Source organism: Notothenia rossii (assembly GCF_949606895.1).
Source record: "Notothenia rossii genome assembly, chromosome: 7".
NCBI lineage: Eukaryota > Metazoa > Chordata > Actinopteri > Perciformes > Nototheniidae > Notothenia > Notothenia rossii.
This window is the reverse complement of record NC_136905.1, coordinates 81,486,160-81,514,142: the sequence shown is the minus strand read 5'-3', so window position 1 is coordinate 81,514,142 and position 27,983 is coordinate 81,486,160. Positions and strand designations below refer to the sequence as shown.

At 42.9% G+C, this 27,983-nt stretch overlaps 1 protein-coding gene across 3 annotated transcripts; it reads right to left on the bottom strand.

The window, feature by feature from the left end:
* Window positions 1-246: 246 nt before the first annotated feature.
* map3k9 (mitogen-activated protein kinase kinase kinase 9) lies at window positions 247-27,709 on the bottom strand. 3 transcript variants are annotated; one of them, XM_079693057.1, is made up of 11 exons: window positions 27,040-27,709; window positions 24,607-25,020; window positions 17,218-17,398; window positions 15,005-15,153; window positions 13,724-13,899; window positions 11,809-12,049; window positions 10,653-10,775; window positions 8,353-8,509; window positions 7,578-7,690; window positions 5,823-6,566; window positions 247-5,525 (listed from the first exon to the last, which is right to left on the bottom strand). In XM_079693057.1, the coding sequence occupies exons 1-11, from the start codon at window positions 27,416-27,418 to the stop codon at window positions 5,083-5,085; spliced, it is 3,120 nt and encodes a 1,039-aa protein (XP_079549183.1). In that variant the 5' UTR covers window positions 27,419-27,709; the 3' UTR covers window positions 247-5,082. The 3 variants fall into 3 exon arrangements, with proteins under 3 accessions (XP_079549183.1, XP_079549184.1, XP_079549185.1); XM_079693058.1 differs by having other exon boundaries at window positions 8,353-8,494; XM_079693059.1 differs by lacking the exon at window positions 24,607-25,020.
* Window positions 27,710-27,983: the final 274 nt, after the last annotated feature.

Here is a 27,983-nt window from a genome sequence, read left to right as displayed (position 1 = left end):
TAATATGCATTTAAGCAGTCCTTCGGCGCCACTCGATGACGTAGTATACTTGAAATAGTTGCTCTGCAGCAGTTTTACTTGCGATTGAGAAACGGCCAGAGACAGTTGTTCAGCTTTATAATCCTGAATGTCACCAAGCTGTCCCAGCTGTGTGCGTCGGTTTTTAGTGTCCCCTGATTTCCGCTGTGTTTTCAGCTTCTTGCAAAGTTTGGTATTTTTACATATGCATTGTTTTTAAAACTGCAGCGAGTTTCTCCCAATGGAAGTGTTTCGGCCACCGTAAGATTCTGTCTTTGATCCGCCAAATGTTCTCTAGTCTGAAGTATTTTTTAACAAACTGATGCACTGCCAGTCCAAACATTGCACATACAGGCCAACACTTGTGATAGAGGAAGGAGGAGTCCAGCAGGCGAGTGTAACTGCACGTTAGCCCGCGCACAAGATGTCCAAAAGAGGAACAACCACCTACAACATGCACCAGGCTTTTATTTTGAAAGTTTTATACTCTTGATAACATCTGAAGTAAAGGTGCTGTCATTAAGTCTTAAGGTTTCTATCTCAAGACGTGTAGGCGAGGACATCAATGGGTGCTAAATGCAGTAAGAGACATATCACAAAATGTAAATAGGCTACTTTATATAAATCATGAAAATAATATAACAAGCTATTTAGTGTTTATTGATGCCAAAACAAAGCACTTCACTCACAGCATTTACTGTATCAACAATTACTGTGTGTTTACTGTAAAGGTGTGTGTGCGTGTGTGTGTAATAAATGTGTCTATTGATTGAAGTCGTTGTGATGCTGAAGTGGATTTATGTTCCTTTAAAGCAAAAAATAGATCCATGGAGAAATGTTGATGATGTTTAAAGGTCCCATGTCATGGCCATTTCTACTGATCATATTTCCATTGTTGAGGTCTACTAGAATAGATTTATATTGTGCAATTTTCCAAACTCACATTGGTTTCTCATACAGCATCTCTGTATAGTGTATTCACTCTCTGTCCTAAACGGCTTGTTGGAGCTCCTGCCCCTCCCTGTGAGCCCAGTATGCTCTGATTGGTCGGGACGTTGCAAGGCTCGCTGCTCAGTGTGGCTTGATATTGAGGAAGAAAAAGGTTTATAAACGCTGTGAGAATGGGTCTGCGGAGAGCATTTCTCCGCGATCCCAACTCGTCTATTACCAACCAGGGAGCTCTATGCAAGTCAATGGGACTCCCTGTTAGTTGAACATTTACGCTAAAGGTTCCCCCACTGCGTTTGATAGTGACGCCAAGGGATCCTGGTGTGTGAGGAGCTCCGCGGATTGGTCCATTTTGGTAGAAACAAATGGAAAAAGAGAAATGTCCAACGACGAGGCGTTCTGAAACATGGACAATTGTTTGATATCCAGGTAGTTCAGACACTCTCCAACTACAGGGATTATATTCTGGAAAAGTATATTTACCTGCTGCCTGTTGCAGCTCATTCAAGCAAAGATGACCACTTGATTACCTGGATAGAGAACAGACGTTTCTTGCTGCAGTGGAAAATGCCCACCTAAACAGTAAAGTTGCAAGCTAGTAAATTAAACAAAGAGCAAAGGATGAAAAAAAGCATTTGATAAAGCCATTCATTGAACGAGGAAACACAGACTCTCGCAAAAAGAAACTGGATAGTTTACTATGATTTTACTCAAATCAGTGTTCCAGTGCAAATACAAGTCATTCACTAACAGGATCATTCCCAACCCCAACGATGTCCATCAGCAACAGTCCATCAGCTTATTCGTGGTAACATCTCGGACACATTTAAGGAAACGTCGGACAAGAGCGGTGTTTCAACCATAAAGCACGATCACATTCTGCAGGCCTCAGAGAAAAGCATTCACATTTTACACAAGACAGATCTCAGGTCACTTAACATTTGAAAATGAAATGAGAGAAACGGGCCTTAAGACCAGACTCAGATGGTGTTTCTTTTTTCAAATAATTGATTAATAAACGTGTTTTATGACCCGACAGTCCATGGGAAGAGTGTAACCGGGTATTTTCTCCCAAAAAACATTAGTGAAATTAATAATCAACCTCGGTACGATACAAACGCCATAAAAATCAGAGACATTAAATAATCAATGTGCACCGACCAGTCTGCATGCATTTAGCTCAGTTAAAAAAAATGTGTTGATGTATATGGGATGCAAATAAAATATATTATGAGTTATTGATTAAATTATTATAATTAAAAACTTTAACAATTCACCAAAGCCCAATTTGTTGTCATCAAATTGCAGTATTTGAAAATCAAACATTCAGTTTACTATCAGAAAAGATGAAGCACATTTTACTTAATTGAGACGCTGGAGAATGTTGGGTGTTTAAAGTTTTAAATTACTTTCTTACAGTCACTTAAGCTGAGTTTTCATTATGGTTTTTTTCCAGGTTAAAGGTGGGGTAGGTAAGTTTGAGAAACCGGCTCGAGATACACTTGTTATATTCCATGGAATGCTCTTAACATCCCGATAACAATTAATATATTAACTAGTTTGACAAAAAAATCCATAAAAACATTTAATCTGTGGAAGCCGTAGTACTGTAAAAAGCACGACCAATCATCTGAGCCGGCCCGGCTAAAGTAACTGAATGGCCTACCTGCCTATCAGCCTTCCATCTGTGCACAAAGTTATCTCGTGCCCTCATTGGTCATGTGCGCGTTCGTGTGTGTTGGAGGAGGGGCTCTGTAAGGAAGTGGCAGATTTTCTCCGGTTGTGTATTTTCAAATTCTAGCGCACTCGAGCTGGTTTCTCCAAAATTACCTACCCCACCTTTAAGACGTTGGTAGGCTACTGAAGAGGATTAGGCTACATGTGAATTTCTTTTTGAGAACAAAAAAAAAGTCAGAACTCTGAAAATAAAGAATCAGAAAATCAGAGACTGAAGTGAGCATTCGGAGATAAACAAAAAAAAGGTAGAATTTAGAGTTCTAAGAAAAATAAATGTGAACTCCGGGGAAATAAGTTAGAATCAGACATTTTGAGGAAAAAAAGACAGAATTCTGAACTTATTCCTAGAACAAAAAAATGTTGGTCATATCCCCCCAGAAAATGTTTTCCTTATCTTCTTCCCAACATTGGAAAAAGGGAATGATTTTTATTTTAATGTAGATTCCCCAGCTGATCGTGCCTGCTTTGATTCTCAAGTTGGATCGAAACTGTGTGAAAGATGTTTAAAACAACAACCTGAAAATTATTTTAAAAGCGTGGAACAGACAAATACATATATTAAGTCAAACGTGGCATTCATAACAAGTGTCAAAAATCAAGGCAAAAACAATGCATTATAAAAATAACTTAAATAAATAACATTACATAATAAATACACACATGCCACCAGGGCCTGCTTCACCTGTAAGCCGTTAACTTGCACACTTTACATTCCTCAATTCTTTCTTGATCAACAATTCATTCATGAGGCCGACATTTAAATACAGTCACAAACACAACGTTCCCTTTTTAAGTCTGGAGGAATGGGATATCACGGTGTACAGGCGATAAAAAAAGAGATTGAATTATACCGACAAGAAACACGATGCGTTTTCTGACAAATGAAAAGAAAGAATCAGAGACCTAATTCCTTCTGAAGTTGGAAAAAGACATACATTCATGACGCTTTCCGAAAGTGCACTTCTTTAAATGCACAATCTTCAACTCAAAGCATGACGTTTAATAAAAGTTATGTAAAGCTTTGTGAAACTGTCTATAAAGCCATACATCAGGTTATTCCCAAAGAAAATCATTTACATTTTAAATTACTCATTTTTTTAGACGCCACATTTGAGGATTCGTATCAAAAATGGCAAAACAACAAAAGTCGCAAAGGGTAAATATTCACATTTAGGTAGTTAGTGGCCATATGTGTTAAAGGAGGAAAGTGAGTCTTCTTCCTTTAAGCACGGATTAAAGCTAGAACAGATTCATTTTGTCAGTATTCATTCACGCACACCAGTAAGAAGGGACAGGCATGTCTGCCATTTTTCCAACCCAGTTAAAGATTAAACCACGGCTACTTCCACACACACAACGCAGACATTTCGACAGAGCATCCTTTTCTGTGATTTAGGAAAATACCACTTTTAAAATATGAACGACGATCACAGTTATGAAGATATGAGGTGGTACTGATGAATATAGAAAACTAAATGACATGTCACTTGTTAGACGCTTTTACCCAAAGCGACTTACATTCACTCAAATCCCCACAGGAGCAATTTGGGGTGAAGTGTCTTGTCCAAGGACACAACGACATGATGACTGCAGTGGGGATTGAAACTCCCCTGATCCTTGAAAAATACTAGTAGTCTCCTACATCCTCAGTAAGAGAAGGTATTAGGTTACCGGTTTGTTTGTAACATTAGCTAGACCTGCTGTTTCGGGATCGTTCTGTAAATGGGGATAGCTGCTATAGCTATAGCGCTAGTTAACTAATTATTTGCGGTCGGATAAATTCAAAATTTAGTGACGGACTGCAGCTAAGCAGACTCACAGTCGTTAGCAGCTTTAGCATCCCCCTATGCAGTTAGTGCAAATCATGCTACAAAACATCACAGCGATCTTGGAAAAGCCTAGTAGATATAGTCAAATATACTGTACTTATGTTGTTAGATAAAATGTTGTTATACTCGTTTATTCTTCTTAAATCCATGGTGAATTAATATTAAAAAGCTCAACTAACATCACCACGGATCAGCCTAGCTTTGGTCATATTTAAAAAGCACTATTTTCATCTACTTATAAAAAGATGCTCCATGTCAGATTCATGATTATCCGGATTAAAACATTCAAGGAGAGCTCTGACGCAGCTACCATGCTGTACTTATCTGCTTTGTTTTTTACTTATTGTGTTTTTTTATTATTAATTGGGACCCACTCTTTTATTCAAGATGTAAGTCTATCCTCTATCAGCACCATCATTCTGCTGATTTAACAATGCAAATGTGTCTGTTGCGGGACAAATAAAGGGATTCTGACACTTTCGTTATGCATAAGTGGGCGTGGTTGTATTTAAACTGGGTTGTAAAAACGATAGCTGAAGCCGGGGCTGGTTCAGGACCAGTACCCGGGTCTGTATCGGTACGGAGAGTCTTTGGATCGTCCGGTCTCGGGTCTGCAGAGGGGCAGCGTCCCGTCGCGGCACTGCCCCTCGTCCAGCTTGTCCAGCAGGTTCTCCTTCCTGCGGGGCGCCTCCAGGGGGGTGGGCAGCACCACGGGGGGGTCCCGCCCAAACTCTACAGTGGGGGGAGTTTCTGTACTGGAGGTGTGGGCGGGGGACTCTCCGTTGCCCAGGTTTTGTCCGTTTCCTCGGGGCCGACCGTCCGCCCAGAACACGTCGCAGCGGATCCTCGGGGAGGGGCGGGGTCGCGCCACAAAGTCTAGAGTTTTCGGGCGTTCGGGGGCACAGCGGCGGCGGGGGGTCGGGGGGAAAACCAGATTTGGATCGGGGAGCCGGGGGACCTCAGGACAGTCTTCTTTAAAACCTCTGAAGATTCCTGAAATAGGAAAGAAAACTAGTTGATAAGGACTACTTATTCAACCTAATAAATAGACCTAAAATATCAGTGAAAAATATGCTAAATAAAGTATGCTAAATAAAGTATGCTAAATAAAGTATGCTAAATAAAGTATGCTAAATAAAGTATGCTAAATAAAGTATGCTAACACACACCGCTTTAGATTACTGATGTCCTGGACTGATTTAAGAAAAACATTTTCAGAAGACGTTTAATGTAGATTTAAATAAAGATACCTTATCTGTGTACATCTACTTATAACCAGAGATCCCTCACCTGTGTTTTCTAAAGCAGTCTTCTCCAGCAGGGGCTCCAGGCTGTGGGGGGGGCAGCTCTTCTTGATGGCTCCGTCTGACGGCGTCCTCCTCAGACTGCGGGAGACACTGGGGGCTGACGGGATGTGGGTGGGGGTCAGCGACTGGCGGGGGTGACGCTTGAAGCTCTCCAGGTGTGTGTTGACCAGCGGGTTGATGTGGGGCTGATGCCGATAATGGGGGGGGTGTTTGAGGGGGGAGGCGGGGGGGCGGAAGGCCAGCTTCTCCTCGCTGTCGGAGCGCAACAGCGAACGCGTGGAGTTACAGTCCGACACCGATGATAATGACAGTAAGGTGTAAGAAGAGGGGATCATGGGGGCCTTCAGAGGACTCTCTTTCCGGAAGAGTCTGTGAGTCTGGGGGCTGGTGCTCCTCCGATGCCCCCCCGCCCGGTGGAAAAATGCCTCCCAGCGGGACTTTACGTTTTCCTCAGGTTGGGACAAAGTGAGCATGTTGCAGCCGAGCCCCACGGCCGCCAGCAGAGCTCCACAGCCCAGCAGGACCAGGTCGGAGCGCCGCCCCCCCCCAGGGCTCCTCCTGCAAGGGGAGGCTCCGGGAGGGGGGGCGCTGGGGCAGGACTCCTCCCCCGTCTCCCCCCCCTCAGAGGCAGCGGGGAGACCCTCCTTCTGGACGGGGAGGCAGAGGTAGGACTGACCCGGAGCCGCCGCTGCTGCTGGATCAGTGGTGAAGCAGCTGTCTTCATTTTCTAAACACAGGATCAAAAAACAACATGTTAACATTTGTGATGATATTTTCCAACACTTAGCTAAAGCATGAAAAAAGCTGCTGTCTCAGAGAGCCGCTGTGACCCCCCCTCTGTATAATAAGTGCCAAACGGGACATATACTCGTGTGGTAGTATTCATACTGCAGCAATATCTGTTCCTACAGTGGTGACCCACTCCACTATCTCACACTCTGCATAGGAGTGAGATATTCAACACAATGCATTTCCTCCGGTTTCACCACATCTCTTATTTTATTATTATTATTTGTTTGAATATAAAGCGAGTGCAGGGTTGCATGTTACAGTGAGGGACTGATAATACATGTAGATTGTGTCGATTAGTCTGCCTTCTCACTGCCATATAATCTGCGGTAAACATCCCCGCTGAATTACGAGAGGAAGTTTGGGTCAAACTTATTTCTTAACGCGTGTTATGATTTGCTGTAGGCCTGTATCGAACACGCTTAGTGCAGCTGCAACATTAAAATAGATGCAAAACAATCTACAGCTTTCCTCATTTTTTATTCTTAGTGCAATTAAGAATTTAAATGTCAACCCATTTCACTTCCAGCTGTTTCTTTTTCCTTGATTAATGTGCCTGACATTTGAGTTGCTTCATTAATTGATGCGTCTCTTATTTGTGTTTCATGATGCTGAGGATTTCTTTTGAGTTGAGTAGATGCAATAATTCATGTTGGAACTTGAAAAGCCTTGAACATCATTTAACAGCACTTCTCAAACATGAAGCGACACGAGGCAGCAATGTTAGTCAAACTCCATCCGTCCAGGAGGTCTTTATGTGTGTTTATGCTTTTTCAGGATCAGCCTGTTTACATTCAAATCTGAGATTCTCTGGTCAACCTCAGACGGTTTGTGGGAGGATCTGTTTTTCCTCTCAATGTTTTAATCCATTCTGCATTTAGTCTACAGCTGTTCTACCACGTGTGCCCTCTGTATATCAGACTAAGAGGTGATACTGGGTCCTGCTCACCCATCTCCGGCAGGCTGGGGACCCCGGGCACGGCGGGGCTGTGTCGGGGGGATCGTCGCAGGTTTGGGGCGCTGCAGGACCGCTGCCTGCTGCCCTCGTGGGGGGGCTTCACACTGACATGGAGAGAGAGAGAGGGTTAGGTCAGATATAATGAAAAACAGGCTCCAATTATATAATAAAATACACAGTGACCTATCATATCCGATAACGTTACAGTTAGCAGACACTTCTATCCAAATCTACTTAAAATAAGAGCAACCATGAGGAAGCAAACTCAGCGCCCATGACGCTTCAAGAAAACCAATTTGAGGAATATTGGAAAAAGTGGATTTGAAAAAAACTGTGTTGAAGGAAATAAAAATGCAGCAGTATGTTGTACACAAATAATAAGAGGTAGAAAACAAGGCATTTTAAAGTTTTTAACATATTTCTTTATTGCTCAAAACACCAATAAATAAGTAAATTAATAAAAAGTCACGTTAAAGCAATAACATTTTGAGAATATTATGATTTATGAATATGAAACTAAAAAGGAAAAAAGGACAAAACATAAAAAAGAGTGTTTTTTTACTCATAGTGAATAATAAAAATACTCTCATTATAAAAATATTGTTCTAATTGATATATTAAAACATCCTCTTTGAGCTATTACAGCTTCGTGTTAACAAAATGAACAGGATGATGATTTAAACTAATAGATCTGAAAACATTTCACAGACCACCTGCAGAGACCCCTCTCTAAATAAAGAAAATCGTTCTTCCTCCGTCCGCTCACCTGGCGTCGGCGCTGTGCTCCCGGTAGGGGCCACAGTTATGGGACCGGCCCTTCTTTCTGGAGCCCTTTCTCTCCCCCTCCTCTTCCTCCAGCTGGACCGCTGCACTGCGACCCCAGGCCGAGTACCCATCCCGAGGAGTCACTGAAACACAACACACTTAAAAACCATGCATTATGAAACTGAATTCAGACGAATATTCACCTGGCAAAAATGATCCATTTAAAAGGTCCCCTGTTATACTGTTTTTCATCAATATATTATAGGTTTCAGATGTATACAGAGCCTGTCTCTGATTGGCTGAAACACCAAACAGATCATTGCAGCATTACCCATAATCCCCTCTGTTTCCAAAGTGCTGATTCTCTCTCTGTTACTTTAGGTGAAAATAAGGAGACACTCCTCACGCCCCTCTGAGAGACATTTGGTTAAAAAGAACACAATAGCCGCTTTCACACCAAGTACTTTGCCGTACTTAGTGCCCCGGGACTTAGTACCCCGGCACTTAGTACCCCAGGGCACCAAGTACCAACCGCGTTCACACCGGAATAAGTTCCTGAGGGAAAATTATGCAAATGAGCCGCTGACGTCACTTCTTCTTCTTCTGCTTTGGGTTTACTGGCAGGCTGCAAACAACTTCCCGGCGTATACTGCCACCCGAGGACCCCGGCCGGAAGTCCCCGGAGTTGGGGACTGGCTTCAGTAGAAGCTGCTGGGACTCCCAGCAGCTTCTACTGAAGCCTTCCGAGTAAATCGCCAGAACGCCGACACCTCCTCATCTCCACCGCTCCCATGTTTTCTTTTGTGTTGCCATAAGTTAGTCTCTCTCCGTTGGTGCGCTGGGCTAATGCTAATGCTAATAATGCTAATGCCAGCAAATACAATGGCGGCTTCACAAAACTTTCCAGAGTTTTACGGGGCTTGGTTTGCAATTCAACCAGCCAATCAGAAATTGGTACTTTTTTGGTACCAGGAGAGTATCACCTCTCTAGAAGGCACTACAAATGGGGGTAAAAGTTCCCGGCACCAAGTACTCTTTTTGGTGTGAATGCAACATAAGGGGTACTAACGGAACTAAACGGGAAAAGTACTCCGGTGTGGACGCGCCTATTGGTGCTCTAGGAGGAGATTCAGGTGATATGGTGGTGGTGGGGGGGGGGGGGGGGGGGGGGGGGGGGTTACCTTGGTTGCTGATTGGCTAATGGTTACTCAAGACAATAAATCGTTATGACATCATAAAGTGGCCAAAATCTGATCAGCTCATTTTCAGACAGGTTTTTATAGAAATGGATCAGGACAAAAAGAGAGAGAATCTTTGTTCCTGAAACTTTCAGAGTCTCTTTCCACAGAGGGGACACATGTTGATGTAGAAGAGACATGAAGAAGAGGGGACACATGTTGATGTAGAAGAGACATGGAGAAGAGGGGACACATGTTGATGTAGAAGAGACATGGAGAAGAGGGGACACATGTTGATGTAGAGGAGACATGAAGAAGAGGGGACACATGTTGATGTAGAAGAGACATGAAGAAGAGGGGATACATGTTGATGTAGAAGAGACATGAAGAAGAGGGGACACATGTTGATGTAGAAGAGACATGAAGAAGAGGGGACACATGTTGATGTAGAAGAGACATGAAGAAGAGGGGACACATGTTGATGAAGAAGAGACATGAAGAAGAGGGAACACAGGTTGATGTAGAAGAGACATGAGGAAGAGGGGACACATGTTGATGTAGAAGAGACATGAAGAAGAGGGGACACATGTTGACGTAGAAGAGACATGAAGAAAAGGGGACACATGTTGATGTAGAAGAGACATGGAGAAGAGGGAACGCATGTTGATGTAGAAGAGACATGGAGAAGAGGGGACACATGTTGATGTAGAAGAGACATGGAGAAGAGGGGACACATGTTGATGTAGAAGAGACATGACGAAAAGGGTACACATGTTGATGTAGAAGAGACATGAAGAAGAGGGGACACATGTTGATGTAGAAGAGACATGGAGAAGAGGGGACACATGTTGATGTAGAAGAGACATGAAGAAAAGGGGACACATGTTGATGTAGAGGAGACATGAAGAAGAGGGGACACATGTTGATGTAGAAGAGACATGGAGAAGAGGGGACACATGTTGATGTAGAAGAGACATGAAGAAGAGGGGACACATGTTGATGTAGAAGAGACATGAAGAAGAGGGGACACATGTTGATGTAGAAAAGACGTGAAAAATTGGATTTTGCACAATAGGTGACCTTTAATGAAATCTAATTGTAAATGTAATTTGTTGATGCTCACGCTGGATGGCTCTGAGGCATGGCGGCAGGGGGGGGCTGCTGGGGGGACTGGAGCTGCTGCTCAGTAAACTCCTCCGTTGGTCATGAGACGGAGACGCCTGCACCGTGATCTTGTGCTGGAAATCTGAATCAACATTGAAAAAAGACTTCATTTACTTCAGAGAAAAATAAAAAAAGTTGGAAGCCAATTGACACAATTCTAAGACAACCTAACAATAAACATCGGATATTTTGAAGCTGCTGTACATAACTATTTATTTTTAAAATAACAATAAACTTTTACGACAGGTCCTCTTTCTGCCGTGGGATTTTACTTGATGAAACATGGATTAAAGGTGTGAAACTAACCAAAAAAGAAATCACATTTTGGAAATTTTGAGTCAGAATTTGTAATCATATCAGGCTAAAGTTATAACAGGGTATATGCAGGAATCCTGAAGTCACATGTAATTCCTTTTAAGACCTTTTCTAAGACCCTTTCCTACATTTTAAGACCTCATCGCCACTTTGAGTTCTAACCGGTTACCTTGGCGACACACTTTAACTCACATCGACTATATACAGTATTGATTGTCCTTCTCCTTATCTTCCAACCATTTGGACGCAGACTTGAATTTCCCCATAACAATGTTGCTTAGCAACCGGCGTAAACGGACCTTCGCGCGCTATCAAGCAGTGAGCGTGCGATGTCCTGTTCAGATGACGTCAAATCCAACGGGATGCCATAAATAAACTACACAGAATCACACTACACACCTACGCAATGATTACATTCAGGCAGACTGTAGAATACAACCTCTCTGGACAATTTATATACTTATTGAAAACAAGCTACAAAATGTGATACCTTGGAAAATGCCGTTTAATACTTTTTAAGAGCCTTCATTTTCGCTAAATTGATTTATCAACTTTTAATACTTTTTAAGACCCCGCGGACACCCTGGATAAGTCAACATTTAACTTTGTAATAATCAACATTTTGAAATAGAAATTATAACATTTAGAGAGCAAAATGTTCACTTTAAGTCAGAGATATGAGCTTTAAGTCCAAAAGGTATGAATCCAACAAAGTCGCCCACACACAAACAACATCCCTATATCTAGACTAAATGTAATACCATGGACCCCCCGCTGGTTACAGTTTGTGTCCCTGTTACCTGAGGGCAGGCTGATGCGGTTCCCGTCCTTCAGCTTCAGCCGGTTGCGTCTGAACTTTCCCTGCCGGCTCTCCACGTGAGGTTTCTCCTGGTACAGCTGGTGGATGATGATGTTCAGCTCCCGCTCCAGGATGTGGATCTCCCGCTCCGCCAGCTCCTGCTCGCGCCTCCTCAGCTCCTCCTGCTGGTTCTTCTGCTGCAGTGCCGCCTGCGTCAGCTCCTCCTCCCACGACCGCAGCTCCTGAAATAACAGACAGTGTTGGGAAAATACTGAATGTACTCTTCCAATATGAGAGTGACATGATAACAAAGGTATCCCAACTGTAGCTGTGAACATGACAGGATGTGTGATTACCTAGAAGAGCATCAGGAATGTTTGAGGCATATGATAGCTATGTGATTAACATGATGATTCAGCCTCTATGGAGAGAGACATGTGACAAGCATGATCATTTCTGACGTGGAGCTAATCTGAAGTAAACATTGAATACTGCTTTCTATTCCTCCATCTTGTGACTGTGTAACTCCCTCTCTTGGATATCAGCATGTGAAGGACTCTGTTCAGGAACTAGTTGATGCTCTGTGTGTGATGACTACTCGGGACGGGTGGCGGGACGGGTGGCGGGACGGGTGTGGGACGGGTGTGGGACCCGCGGGACGGGTGTCTGTGCATTTGATCATCAGATCAAGGGGGTGTTGGGGAACTCCAGTTTGAAACCCGCTCCCGCCCCACTGCTTCAGGCTGTTGTGTCCTTGGGCAAGACACTTCACCTGAACTTGCTCCTGTGGGTATTGTCCACAGTAGATGACCATTACATGTATGTATGATCTGTATTTGTAATGTGTATTTGTAAAGCGCTTTGAGTCATTGATAAAGTGCTATAATAAATATAAGGATTATTATTTCCATTCTGGAGAGGATCACAAATACATGGATCCTGAGATTGAAGCTCAAGCCGGGAAACAGTGATTATTAACAATTTTGAGATTTCGAGAAAAAGTAATAATTTTGAGAAAAAGTAATAATTTTGAGTTTTTGAGAAAAAGTAATAATTTTGAGATTTTGAGGAAAAAGTAATAATTTTGAGAAAAAGTCCGAATTTGAGGAAAAATACCGTATTTTAAAAAGTTGAGAAAAAGTCAGAATTTTGAGAAAAAGTAAGGATTTGTTGAAAAAGTAAGAATTTTGAGTTTTTGAGGAAAAAGTAAGAAATTTGAGAAAAAGTAAGAATTTTGAGAAAAAGTAAGAATTTGTAGAAAAAGTCAGAATTTGGAGAAAAAGTCAGAATTTAGAGAGAAAGTCAGTATTTTGTACATGACAGGATGTATGATTACTAGATGAACCGGTACTCCTCCATCTTGTGACTGTGGAACTCCCTCTCTTGGATATCACCATGTGAAGGACACTGTTCAGGAACTAGTTGATGCTCTGTATGTGATGACTACTTCCATTCTAGAGAGGATCACAGATACATGGATCCTGAGATTGAAGCTCAAGCTGGTGACGAGTGATATTTTTCTAACACACAGTGAACCTGTAAAGCAGTGGTTCCCAACCTTTTTTGTCTCGTTGCTTGTCGCCATTCTATAAGTACCCCCTCACTCATCCGTGAATCAAAGCCTTTGTTATCGTGTTTAACCCAACTGCTTCTAAATTAAAATCACTTGAATAACTCACATTCAATACAAATGCATTTAAACTTCAAATGTCCACTTGTTGTCAGGTAAAACAATTATGTTAAGACTCACTACTTATTTAGGAAGCCAATAACGCTAATTTTAGAGCGCACCCAGCGGGCGACCAGACGCCTGCGTACCCCCTGCGATCTCCTTTTTGATTGATTGATCTCCCGGCCTTTAGCCCCCTAATACAAAGAGAATCCCATGTGTCCGTCAATAAACTGGACCTCCGTACCTTCTCCTTGGTCCTCAGCTCGTCGAACATCTCCTGGATCTCCAGCTTCCAGTCGTCCTGCAGGGAGTGGAACGACTCCGCCGGCATCTCGAAGAATCCCGACTCCTCGATGGCCGTCAGCTGGTCCAGGATCAGTGTGAAGTGAGGCCGGCAGTGAGGGTCCGGACTCCAGCACTCTGTGGAACAACAGGGGGGTGATCACTGTTCCTACTGCAGTGTAATACTTTTCGCTGTTGAGAAGAAGCATACTAGTGTAAGCAATAGTACAGACTTCTTTGTGTTGGAAATCATGCTTCCCTTTTTCAACATAGAAGACAAACAGAACAGCCAACAAGAAATAATTAAAAAAAAACATAGCATGACAGGAATACCATACTCCATGACATACATAGTCATAGTGGGAAAGAACATAAATAAATAAACTTAAAGGGTGCGTGTAATACTTTTCTATTCTATTTTTAATATTAAATGTTAAATTGTATGATTCTGGCACATGCGCTGACACCCGTTTTTGCCTCTGGCTCTTGGTTATTAATCTTTATATGATCCTTTCTATGGCTTCTCTCAATTCAAGGTTTTTATTTAGGTTTTTGAATTAAGCTTTTAATCCTAAAACGAAATATTCAAATTCAAGTGCCCACATTTGTTTTTTATAGGCTATCAACATTGACCTTTGGACTTTAAAACGCTCTGCAGTTATTGGAAATGTTTGGATCACACCGGTCTGACGCAATGCTACACAGCTACCACTGAAATCTAATCCTCCTAATAGTGTAACACTAATAATATGAGTGTAGCCCCATCTTTATCCGTGCACAACTACTGGCTTCAAACACAATAAAGAGACATGCAAAACAAGCATGTATAAATTACAGTTAAAATGTTATGTGGATAAATTGTTTTGCAATAATATAAATAATAAATATAATATAATAGATAGATGAACTCAGACGATTGCTAACAAACATCAGGTAGGATTTTCTGTGAAATGGCAAGATGACGGGGTGGCATGGGAAAGGGATTCCCTATATTTGTTCTTTCTTTCTTTGTCTTTTCTTTTTCTTTTTGTATTGTCTATATAATTTGTATTCGTGTATATAAGTCCCTTTGTGAGGGCAAAAAAAAAACAATAAAAAGTTGGTCACAAAAACAAATTGCAGTTAAAATGTCCACATTATGAGTAAAGTTTTAAAGTTCAAAACTATTCTGCACATCCTGTATTATTTCCGTCTAATTAGGAGGATGACTGTCTTTGAGCAGGAAGTAAAGGAGTTATTTTACCCTCCATCAGTCGTGCAAAAGGCTCCGGACAGGTCAGGGGAACGGGCAGAGCCATCTTGTTCATGGCGACTCCGTACGCCACCGCCAGACCATCGATCCCCCGGAAAGGAACTTCTCCCGTCAGCAGCTCCCACAACAGCACGCCGTAACTGCATCGTAAGAAAAATAAACACAAATAAACAAATAGGTGGTGAATACATCAGAAAAAAGCATTAATACAAAACACAAAATGTGCTCCCTGTTGGTTTTTAAACTGCAGTACCCTCCTAAGTTTAGAGCCCATGTGTCAAACTCAAGGCCCGGGGGCCAAATCAGGCCCTTGGTGGATTTAATTTCGGCCCGCAGGATAATTTCTAATTCCTATTAGACCTGGCCCTCCGGTATATTGCACGCACACCTTCACTCCATCCTGAGGGTCTCCTCAGCTCAGAGCCTGAGCCCAAACATTGATGACCTTGCACCCAAGATGAGATGCCAAGTATCTGAGCTAGCATCACAGAGCAGCACACTGAGTTTAATGGATGTTTCCTTCTGCACTTTCTCTCTCACGATAACAGGGCATGTTTGGTTTTCTCTTTGAGGGAAATAGTTGTGTTGAAGCTGTTGTTGGTCTGTGGGAAAATGTAATGATAAGAAATGACTCTGGAAAAGCTGCAGATAGAGCCATAAGAAATGAATGAACTGATTATTTAATGTTTAATGTTGTTTTTATAGGCAATCATTTAAGCTTTGTTAGTTCCAGGTTTAAAAGTGGGGTAAGTAAGTTTCAGAGAGCGGCTCGAGATACACTTTTTGTTATATTCCATGGAATGCTCTTAACATCCTGATAGCAATGAATATCTGAAGTGCTTTGACAAAAAATCCATAAAAAAATGTCATGTGTGGAAGCCGTAATACTGTAAAAACTACAACCAATCCGTTTAGCCGGGCCGGTTAAACGGATTGGATTGTCGCCCTGTCTGTCAGCCTTCCATCTCGTGCACGCACAAATGTATCTCGTGCCGTCATTGGGCGTGCCGTCATTGGGCGTGCCGTCATTGGGCGTGCATTGCAGCAGTGCTTCAATGACTCGCCAGCAACAGGCGGCCACTTTCACCATGGCAGAGTTAGGTTCAACATCGTCTACTGGTCGCAAAAGAAAAAATGTAACGGAGCAAATTAAGAACAAAAAGAAAGTGGAAACTAGGAGAGGTCAAACCAGAGTCAATACCGGAGTAGCTTTGGCTGTGTAGTATTGCTAACCTAGATGTGTTTAGCTTTGCCTGATATGTAACGTTACTGCAGCCTGCTCTCGCGGAGGAGGTGCTCTGTAAGGAAGTCTGAAGCAAGGGGCGGATTCTTTTTGGCTTTGTACTTTCAAATGTTAGTGCACTCGAGCCGGTTTCTGAAACTTACCTACCCCACCTTTAATATGTGCAATAAGTTCATTTCAATAAGTTCTGCAATAAACATTGAACCAGTCCGGCCCTCCACTAGTACCCATTTTTTAAATGTTTGCCCACTGTGTATTTGAGTTTTACAGCCCTGCTTTAGAGGCTTGGTGTAAACACATCTTAAAAAGGCATGAAAACTGGTTCTGGAGATAACAGTGAGTTTACAGCAGAGCACGGTTTGAATAAATGTCAGAGGGAGTAAATGGCATCTGTAAATGCAAAGTAAATACCAAAAGGAGACAGAAAAGTTCGAAAAAATATGCAGTGCAGACAGACCAAGTGAGTATATGTATAACGCAGGAATAAGTGTTAGAATAAGAAAGTTATAGATTTCTTTTATTTATCAAATGGGTGAGAGGCCAAGGAGGGACCATGACTTTTTGGAGACTCAAATAAGGGTACTTTTTTTTCACTGCCACACAAATACATTTACTTTAATGTGCATATTTTTCTGTGTACTAATATATTTTCTTATCCCTGTAGACTTTAACAAAGCGTTTCCAAAAGTTGAGTTAAATCTTTTAAATCACATACGAAGAGAGTGATCTTTCCAGCTGCACAAGCACATAATGTATTTTGTATATAGTATTTATAACTACATGTACTCTCGAGCTTCTTCCAGTCTTCCCGTGTGCTAGTCTCCGTTTTATCAATAAATCATGTGCTGAGAACTGATTTGGTTCTCGTGCACGGAGATTAATCTGCTTCCTGTTTGGCTCTTCCAGTCTCCTCCTCCTCCTCCCTCCTCCTTCCTCCTCCACCTCCTCCTCCTCTGCCCACCTCCACACGTCGCTGCCCTTGGAGAAGGTGGAGGAGCGGATGACCTCGGGGGCCATCCAGGCGTAGGTGCCGGCGGCGCTCATCTTGGTGGTGCGGTGCCACTCCCGAGCCAAACCGAAGTCCGTGATCTTCAGGGTCTTGTTGCTCAGGTCCTCCATCTCCACCCTCTCCAGGATCAGGACTGGAGAGGAGGGGAGGGGGAGGTGGAGGAGGGGGTGATGAAGGGATTCGGTTGGAGGTTATGAGGGGGGGGGGGGGATATGTGCAGATTTTCAGGTGGGTTTTAGGGTGATCATCGCAAGGATTGTGATGCAGCAGGAGGAAGGGGATAAAACCAGACGAATCAAACACAATGTGCAAAACAATAAAGTGTGGATGCAGAAAACAGGGTGGGGTTGGTGGGAGGCGATGATGAAAGGATGGGAAGATAAAAGCAGAGAAGAAGAAAAACAGTGAGGAAACAGAGATGAAAAACAGAGACAGATACAGCAGATTTGTACAACAGGCAGTGGTGGAAGATTTACTCAGATTTTAAGTACAAGTACAGATACTACATTCTAAAAATACTGTTATACTTAAAGAGTCCTCTCCTGCTGAGGTTCAGGTGTATATCAGTATGTAGTGTCTCTACTTTAAAGAGTCCTCTCCTGCTGATGTTCAGGTGTATATCAGTATGTAGTGTCTCTACTTTAAAGAGTCCTCTCCTGCTGATGTTCAGGTGTATATCAGTAAGTAGTGTCTCTACTTTAAAGAGTCCTCTCCTGCTGATGTTCAGGTGTCTATCAGTATGTAGTGTCTCTACTTTAAAGAGTCCTCTCCTGCTGATGTTCAGGTGTATATCAGTATGTAGTGTCTCTACTTTAAAGAGTCCTCTCCTGCTGATGTTCAGGTGTATATCAGTATGTAGTGTCTCTACTTTAAAGAGTCCTCTCCTGCTGATGTTCAGGTGTATATCAGTATGTAGTGTCTCTACTTTAAAGAGTCCTCTCCTGCTGATGTTCAGGTGTATATCAGTATGTGGTGTCTCTACTTTAAAGAGTCCTCTCCTGCTGATGTTCAGATGTATATCATTATGTAGTGTCTCTACTTTAAAGAGTCCTCTCCTGCTGATGTTCAGGTGTAAATCAGTATTTAGTGTCTCTACTTTAAAGAGTCCTCTCCTGCTGATGTTCAGGTATCAGTATGTAGTGTCTCTACTTTAAAGAGTCCTCTCCTGCTGATGTTCAGGTGTATATCAGTATGTAGTGTCTCTACTTTAAAGAGTCCTCTCCTGCTGATGTTCAGGTGTATATCAGTATGTAGTGTCTCTACTTTAAAGTCCTCTCCTGCTGATGTTCAGGTGTATATCAGTATGTAGTGTCTCTACTTTAAAGAGTCCTCTCCTGCTGATGTTCAGGTGTATATCAGTATGTAGTGTCTCTACTTTAAAGAGTCCTCTCCTGCTGATGTTCAGGTGTATATCAGTATGTAGTGTCTCTACTTTAAAGTCCTCTCCTGCTGATGTTCAGGTGTATATCAGTATGTAGTGTCTCTACTTTAAAGAGTCCTCTCCTGCTGATGTTCAGGTGTATATCAGTATGTAGTGTCTCTACTTTAAAGAGTCCTCTCCTGCTGATGTTCAGGTGTATATCAGTATGTAGTGTCTCTACTTTAAAGAGTCCTCTCCTGCTGATGTTCAGGTGTATATCAGTATGTGGTGTCTCTACTTTAAAGAGTCCTCTCCTGCTGATGTTCAGGTGTATATCATTATGTAGTGTCTCTACTTTAAAGAGTCCTCTCCTGCTGATGTTCAGGTGTATATCAGTATGTAGTGTCTCTACTTTAAAGAGTCCTCTCCTGCTGATGTTCAGGTGTATATAAGTATGTAGTGTCTCTACTTTAAAGAGTCCTCTCCTGCTGATGTTCAGGTGTATATAAGTATGTAGTGTCTCTACTTTAAAGAGTCCTCTCCTGCTGATGTTCAGGTATCAGTATGTAGTGTCTCTACTTTAAAGAGTCCTCTCCTGCTGATGTTCAGATGTATATCAGTATGTAGTGTCTCTACTTTAAAGTCCTCTCCTGCTGATGTTCAGGTGTATATCAGTATGTAGTGTCTCTACTTTAAAGAGTCCTCTCCTGCTGATGTTCAGGTGTATATCAGTATGTAGTGTCTCTACTTTAAAAAGTCCTCTCCTGCTGATGTTCAGGTGTATATCAGTATGTAGTGTCTCTACTTTAAAGAGTCCTCTCCTGCTGATGTTCAGATGTATATCAGTATGTAGTGTCTCTACTTTAAAGTCCTCTCCTGCTGATGTTCAGGTGTATATCAGTATGTAGTGTCTCTACTTTAAAAAGTCCTCTCCTGCTGATGTTCAGGTGTATATCAGTATGTAGTGTCTCTACTTTAAAGTCCTCTCCTGCTGATGTTCAGGTGTATATCAGTATGTAGTGTCTCTACTTTAAAGAGTCCTCTCCTGCTGATGTTCAGATGTATATCAGTATGTAGTGTCTCTACTTTAAAGTCCTCTCCTGCTGATGTTCAGGTGTATATCAGTATGTAGTGTCTCTACTTTAAAAAGTCCTCTCCTGCTGATGTTCAGGTGTATATCAGTATGTAGTGTCTCTACTTTAAAGAGTCCTCTCCTGCTGATGTTCAGATGTATATCAGTATGTAGTGTCTCTACTTTAAAGTCCTCTCCTGCTGATGTTCAGGTGTATATCAGTATGTAGTGTCTCTACTTTAAAGAGTCCTCTCCTGCTGATGTTCAGGTGTATATCAGTATGTAGTGTCTCTACTTTAAAAAGTCCTCTCCTGCTGATGTTCAGGTGTATATCAGTATGTAGTGTCTCTACTTTAAAGAGTCCTCTCCTGCTGATGTTCAGATGTATATCAGTATGTAGTGTCTCTACTTTAAAGAGTCCTCTCCTGCTGATGTTCAGGTGTAAATCAGTATTTAGTGTCTCTACTGGAACATGTCTCCATGCTTTAATGTTCAAAAAGCTCTTTATTGTTCTCATACTGCCTGTGCTGCAGCACCTCTTTTCACCCTCTGTCTGAAACCAGAACCCAATCTGGTCTGATTGGTTAGCTTGCTGGCTCTTGCTAGCTTGCTGGCTCTGTTGTGGTCAACCGCTTAGAGATGGGACATTGTAGCCTATCACGTACAATATGTTGGAGTGCTAGCCAATAGAAGCGCTTGTGTTTCATCGTGACGTCACTATGTTCCAGAAGTAAACAAAGGAGTCCAATAGAGGGATAATAATAATAATAATAATAATAATAAGGAGTCTTTAAAGTACCTCAACATTTTACAGTACTTGAGTTAATGTACTTCACTCCGCCATTGACAACAAGACATCCCAAAGAAACACAGAAACCGACGCTGAACGACAGAAATAACCCGTTAAGAAGCAACCATTTGCTCTTAAAAAAAACTCCACCGTGCTCCACCTAACCACAGCACCTAACCTCTGCTGCAGAGGAGGGAGTGTCTGCAGGCTGCGGTGAACATCAAGCGCTCCTTCATCTGCTGCAGACACTCCGTCCAAAGAAGCTACGACATGTGGTCAGAGGAAAGCCTGCTCCTGAGCAGCAACATGAGACAAACACAGCTGATTCCCCCTGAGGATGTGAGGGGGGGGGGGGGGGGGGGGGGGTAATCTGTGCACTCTGTGAAATGCACACTCAGCAATTTAGAGAAGAGCAGCTGTTAAAGTGGCATGTTGTGTGAGAGACAGCACAGGAAGGAACAAACAATAACAAGCCAGGGTTTACGAAGATAAAAAACAAATACCGTGCTTCCTGCAATTTGAATATTGCACTAGTTTTTATTTGGGAATTCAATTAAAGGGTGATTATTTGTGCAGCGCTTAAAAAGGCCCGATTCTGTTTTGGGGGTTTTCCCTTTCCTGTAACGTGTTCTATAATGTTTAGTGCATGTAAATGGTCTGCAAAGGCTAAAATCCCTGTGTTCCCTCCAGAGAAGAGCTTTCTGAACATTAAAGCATGGAGACATGTCCCAGTAGAGACACTACATACTAATATGAATCTGAACATCAGCAGGATACGTCTTCTTTAAGGAAATGAAGTTGCAGAGATGAAAGAAAGCAATCTTCAGTCTTTTTTAGAGACCGCACGTCATAATAGCCACTCCATCACCACAGTGATGATTCACAGGGTGGAGCCACTTCTGAAATCCCTCATTCAACTTTAGACTTTCTCTACTTTGTGCTTTGAACCCCACTTAAACAAGTTGACAATTTAAATGATTATACTTCAAATAACTTTGAGGTACGTTCTCCTGTCTGTCCAACATTTACACGACAGCTTGATATCATTTTCCACTTTTTATATTCTAAAATGATCGCCTGCAGAATTAAAGAAAGCTTAAAAAAGGCTTGATTTAATGTCTGCTTGTTATTCTTATGGAAAACTCCCTATTATAGCTAATCATTTTAATATTATTCAGTTTTTCCCCTACCATTGTCTTTGGGGGGGGGGGGGGGGGGCGCTGCACCACCCCAACGGAGCCCCGCGCCCCCCCTGAAATTCAAGGTTTTTATTTTTTTATATATACAGTACGTGCATGTTTCAGTGTCCACTGCATTGCTTTGCACATTCACATTCTCTCCTCCGCTCTGTTTCGTGAAGGGCGGGGCTCCGCTCCGACACTCCCAGTCAGAGACAAGAGCGGAGGTAAGGAGGAGAACAAAAAAGTGAAAAAAGTAAAACAAATCTGCACTATAGCCCCGAGCTCTGCTGTTTGTGTCCCCCCCATTTTCAAATTTGTTTATTATTATTTTGTAACCTCAAGCCGACCACGAAAGTAGCGTGCACATTCTAAAAATATCTCACTGATGATGAGCAGGTACCGCGGTTTTGAACCCCGCACGGCGAGCCATCATCGGCAGCACCCCCCCAAAGCAGTAAAAATAGGGGAAACACTGTTATTGTATTATTTAATGTACTAAAATAGTCAATTATTCAATTTGTTTTGCATTTTTGTAAATATATAAATGTTTTACTAAGAAATTGGGTCAAATTTAGAATATGTACTAATTTCATTCCATTTCATGTAAAGAAAAAAAAAAATCCTGAAAAACAAAAGTTTGACATCATTTTATATAAATCACATAAATTGCCAAGATGTTTGTATTTACTTCTTAGAGCCTAAACTTCTTCTCATAGCCATAAAAAAAGAGAAACTGTGGATTACACACTTGTATGGATTGAAAATAAAAGTGAAAGTGTAAACAGGCTGCACTGTGCTTCCTCTGAGAATCCTGGACGGCACTGACTTAACATTTGATCGCAGCCAATAGGAAGTGAAGCGTCTGCGCTGATCACCAGAGAACCAACCAATGAGAGGCCAGCAGCTGCCTGTGTGCCGTCTGAGCGTCCAATAGGAAGGAGGCCGTGTCAGAGCGAGGGGTAAATCCTAGGTAATAGGCTTGGGATTTAGGGGATCCGGTCGGTAAAATGCAAGATTACAACTGCAGCAGAAACACGCTGCAGACTGCTCTCTGTGTGACTGTGGGTGGTATCTCTGCTCATCACAGCAGAGAGCAGAGGGTAAACTATATATATATATATCAAAAGTAATGAAGCCCGACAGACAAAATAACAATAACAAATGTGGCAGTTTGAGAAGTTTTCGGTGCTCTCTAAACATGCCGATCGCGAGAGCCGATCGCATGTCGTAAAATACATGCAGGCCCGGCTCCAGGATGAAATGACTGAGGGGGCTGTTAAAAAATCAGAGGGGGCGATTTTTTTTTCACAACAACGAAAAATACTGGCAATGTAATGAATTGACACACCAAGCTTTTTTCCTTCTCACTGCTCTACAATATCTTTGCTTCTTTATTTGTTTTCCGGATTGACCCCTCTCATTCTGTTCTTTTCCTCTGATCTTTAATAACAGATAGTACATTATCAGATGGCTGCACTTTGGTTAACAGACTAACATTGATTTCCTCCATTTATAAATTGACAGGCTCTGTAATTATACCATAACCTTTTCTCCTTTATCCCTTAACTCGTCTTCCTATACAGATTTACTTACTTACTATCTACTCTAGTCAGGTCAGGATTAAAGAATCATTAATCTGATTGATTTTTTATTTTCAGGATTGAATGTTGAAATCAAGGCCTAAAACCTGGAATTTCATAAGAAAGTGACTAATATATAAACCAAATGTAATATTGGATCAAATACTACACCAAATGGAAAGACACAGATTAAAAATAAAAATAAAGTCCCCTGGTTTGTCTCTACTGCCATGAGAAAAGTCAAATCAATGTTCCAAAATCCGTCACTAGATGTCGTTCATTGTACCAATGTGGTTGATATAATACATAATATATTGTTATTCTAGTAAAAGGGCTCGCTTTGGCAAAAGTAGCACACACGCTAACATTAAGACTACAAGCTCACTTGGGGTTGAGGCTTTTTTACACGTTGTTTGACTGCCTGCCCACATATCTGATCTAAACATATTGGGGGAAATAATTATTTAAAGTTATTTAATAATTGTGACATTTATTGTACTTTTTGATGGATGAATGATGCTCAAAGTGAGGGGAAAGAATAGAATAAAGAATACAACTGAGGGGGCAATGCCCCCTTTTGCCCCCTCGTGGCGCCGGGCCCGAATACATGACACTTTCCTCTGTGCACGACAAAATAAGCTCGCCAAAACGGCTTCACCGGTCTGGCAGTATTTTAAAGTGTCCGAAAAAGACAGTAAAATAGCGGTATGCAACGTGTGTGTGAAGCAGAAATCCTGCAGCTCCGCCCGCTGTGCTGTGCCGGACCGGTGAGCTGAGCAACACACACACTAAGAGTTAGACCTAACACACTTAGCTATTTGATCTACCTCTGGAACAAGCTACACTAGTTATACATATGTTTATTCTTCACTGTCGGGTCACTCATTACTGGATCAGTGAGCTGCATGAGATACTGACAGGCTGTCAGGAGAGGGACGTCCCCACAGCGGCGTTGGAAGCTTCTTCAGAAACGCCTACCTCCAAGCTTTTTCCAAAGCCGCTGTGTGGACGGGCCGGGAGAGAGTTATTCTCCAAAGTGAATGTAAACTTGAATAATGTACATCACTTGAATGTAATAATTAAGTTAATTGTTGTTTGTGGAAGCTCCAGTGAATGAGCCCCATTAACTGAGTTTTAAACATCACTTTAAATGGAAGATTTAAAGTGATGTTTAAATCTTCCATTTAGGCCCCGCCCACTCGATCGGATCGGCGATCGGTATCGGCCGATACTGATTCCGGCGATCGGCCCCAAAATTGGCAATCGGAGCATCCCTAATGCAGATGTTTCTGAACGTGATGCAGATGTTCCTGAACGTGATGCAGATGTTTCTGAACGTGATGCAGATGTTTTCTTACTGTTGCTGGACTTGAGGTCCCGGTGGATGATGGGCACGATGGCCTGGCTGTGCAGGTAGAGGATGCCGCGGGCGATCTGCACCGCCCAGTCCACCAGGGTGCAGGGCGGGATGCGTTTCCCAGCCAAGGCGCGGTTGAGGGGCCCCCCCCGGGCGAGCTCCATCACCAGACACAGGTTGGGCTCCAGCAGACAGACCCCCAGCAGCCCCATGATGTTGGGGTGGTTCAGCATGGCGAACAGCTTGGCTTCCTGCCGGACGCTCTCCAGGGTCTGATCAGGGTCCTCGTCAGGGTCCCGCCGCGCCGCCTTCACTGCGACCTCCGACCCCCGCCACACCGCCCGGTACACCTTCCCAAAGCCCCCCACCCCAATGATCTCCTCCAGGGTCAGCTCCGAGAAATCTATCTCCAGCACTGAGGAGGGAGGAGGAGAGGAAAAGGATGAGATTTAGAGAGGCTGACCCAACATGAGTTTAGTATTTTGTTGTTTTTATATCTTATATATAATTTATATTATATATCTATATTTTTATTAATATTTTAGTAGACTTTTATACTTTCTTAACTAACTGCATTGTTACGACCAATAATACAAACACACAACTTTGCAAGAAGCTCAAAACACAACGGAAACCAAGGGGCACTAAAAAGTGACGCACACAGCTGGGAGACCAGGGGACACTAAAGAGTGACGCACACAGCTGGGACCTGAGCGCTTGGTGACTTCAGGATTATAAAGCTGAACAACTGTCTCTGTTGTTGGAAACGTTACCTAAAAGGTTTTATGGTCTTATTTTAACAATGTGATCACATGACTCCTCCTGATGTTACTGAAGATCTGCTGTAAGCTAGCTAGCTAACGAAGCTAACCTAGTCATTTCAGATATAATGACAAACACTAACAGTTATGACTGAGACAGACTAACTCTGCAACCGAGACAGTTGTGCAGCGTTATAATCCCCTGATCTCCGTTGGGTTTTGAGCTTCTTGAAGCGTTTGGTTTATTGTGCGCAGATTTGTGAAGATGTGTCTTCATCTGCATGTGTTTTGGCTAACTTGTGTTATTTATTTTATTTGCATTATTTCTGAAACTGCAATGTGTTTCAACTGATGAAAGTGTTTTTGAACGTTGTACATACTTTAGGTACAACGGCTCCATTTGTAATGATATAACATTTAAAACAATCACAACAAAGTGCTTTTGCCACATCGAGATTAAATACTGTTTTGTATGCACCTATAACCTTATGTACTTAATGCACTGTATGCACCTAGCACTTGTTCAAAGATATGTAGAAAAATCGTATTTAAAATTCTTCATATCTGCTTTTTTTTAACCCAATTATAATGTTGTTATTCTATACAGTGTTTCACTCTTATTGCTGCTCACATGACATTTCCCACTGGATCAATAACGATTTATCTCATCTCTAAATCTCTTGACACAACATTAACATTTTTTGCAGACATCCTTCCAAGGACATGAATGGTTAAAGTCAGCCCGTTATCAGCTGGTAATAATTAACCGTTTGCTCTTAAAGAAGGCAAAAGCATGCTAACAAGGACGTTAAAACCAGGTCACTGAGTGGAAGCATGCTTTCACTGAGCCAACCTGATGCCCCAAATACAGGAAGTGATGAAACTAAGAGTGAGCATCTGTCCAAAAATCTGACTAATGTTGGAGGAAGAAATGATGATGACCCTTTCCTGTGAGAGATGACCAGCAGCCTTTGTGTCTGTTCATTCTCTGCTAGCAGCCTCCTCAGCAGACTGACCTTGATGAATATTTCAGGTGGATGATGTGAAAGTAGGCCAGCTGCTGCTGAGGAGATGAAAGCTAACAAAGACAGCTGTCCTCCACCCAAACAAGCAGCGCTGATGTGGGTCGTGCTGCCTTAAAATACAAGATTTATTATCCTGTCTTTGCTTTTAAACTGATATTAGATTTGGGTTGTTGCAGCTGCAGGGGATCCTTTAAAGCTACTGTGCAGTTAGGAGCTTTTCTGCTTACTGTCTCTATCTGAGGCTGCACATTTAGCTCCACTAGACATTTATTTAGCTCTATGTTGTTGCACCGGCAACCGTGCATATCAAGATAATGCATTGGCCACAAAGCTATTTCCATGTACATAATATCTGATGATAATATTGCAGGCAAGGGAGCAGCATGTCCAGTTCTCTTCTCTTTCTGCTGAGGATGCAGCACAGGGTGCATTGTAATTTGAGGCGGGGTGCCTGTGTGTGTGTGTGTGTGTTTGTGTGTGACAGGCAGAGGGATGAATAATGGTGCTGAGGCTGTGAGGATGTTTGTAGGCCAACAGGAGCTCACTGCGCCGTGACACAGCACTCTCTCTCTCTCTCACACAAACACACACACATTCACACACTCTGTTTAGTGATGTAGCATTAGCATGGAGCACAATAGGACTCACGGTGCAGGGGGGGCACTGGGTACTGCTGCTGCTCCCCGGTGTCCCGGATGTCTCCGTGGCTCACATAGTTGGAGGGGAAGATGCCGACCCGGTCCAGGATCATGCCGGTCCACCAGCCCTCATCCCCGGACACTAGCGAGTCCTTGGACAGCACCTCCACCAGGTCGCCCCTCCGCAGGCTGAGCTCGTCCTCCGCCGCCGCTTCATAGTCGAACACGGCCCTCCAGAATCCCGGTGCCGCGTCCGGTACTGCGTCCGGCACCGCGTCTGGCACCGCGCCGCCTCCATCCTCCGGCCAGCGGAACACATCCTCTTCCGCTGAGGAGACACACACCCTGGGACTCAAACTGGTGTCCGAAGCGGGTTTGAAGACATCCATGGACGCGATCCATAGGGGCGACCTGGATCACTGCATCCACCTGACGCGGCTGGAGGCTCGGTGCGCGCTGCGTCTACACACACACACACTCTCTCACACACACAGCTAAGTAGTGGCTAATCCTGCACACAAACACTGCAGGAGACTCGGTGCGCCATTCTGCAGCATCGTGTGTGTCTGTCAATGCTGCTTCACACACACTCAGCTGCAGGTTGATGCTTCTCACACACAAACACACACACTCACATACTCGGCTGGAGGTTGGTTCCTCAGTGCTCAATCCTTCCCCCAGTCATGGCTGAAACTCACCGTCTTTATTGTAAGCCAATTGTGCAAACGTGCGAATCATCCTCGGCTTCCTATTGGTGCAGATACACGTCAGTAACGCTTTAAGCCCCGCCCCTATCTCAGCTGCTCCACGCCAGTTAAACACACACACACACACACACACACACATACACTCACTCACACACACACACACACACACACACACACACACACACACACACACACACACACACACACACACACACACAGAAAGGAAGCGTTTTTTCTTCAAATGCTC

Coding starts and splice junctions, on each gene's coding strand:
- map3k9 (XM_079693057.1), bottom strand. CDS start 27,418: ATGGATGTCTTCAAACCCGCTTCGGACACCAGTTTGAGTCCCAGGGTG. Junction 25,021..27,039: donor CCCAGTGCCCCCCCTGCACC/GTGAGTCCTATT, acceptor CTCCCTCCTCAG/TGCTGGAGATAGATTTCTCG. Junction 5,526..5,822: donor GACTGCTTTAGAAAACACAG/GTGAGGGATCTC, acceptor TTCCTATTTCAG/GAATCTTCAGAGGTTTTAAA.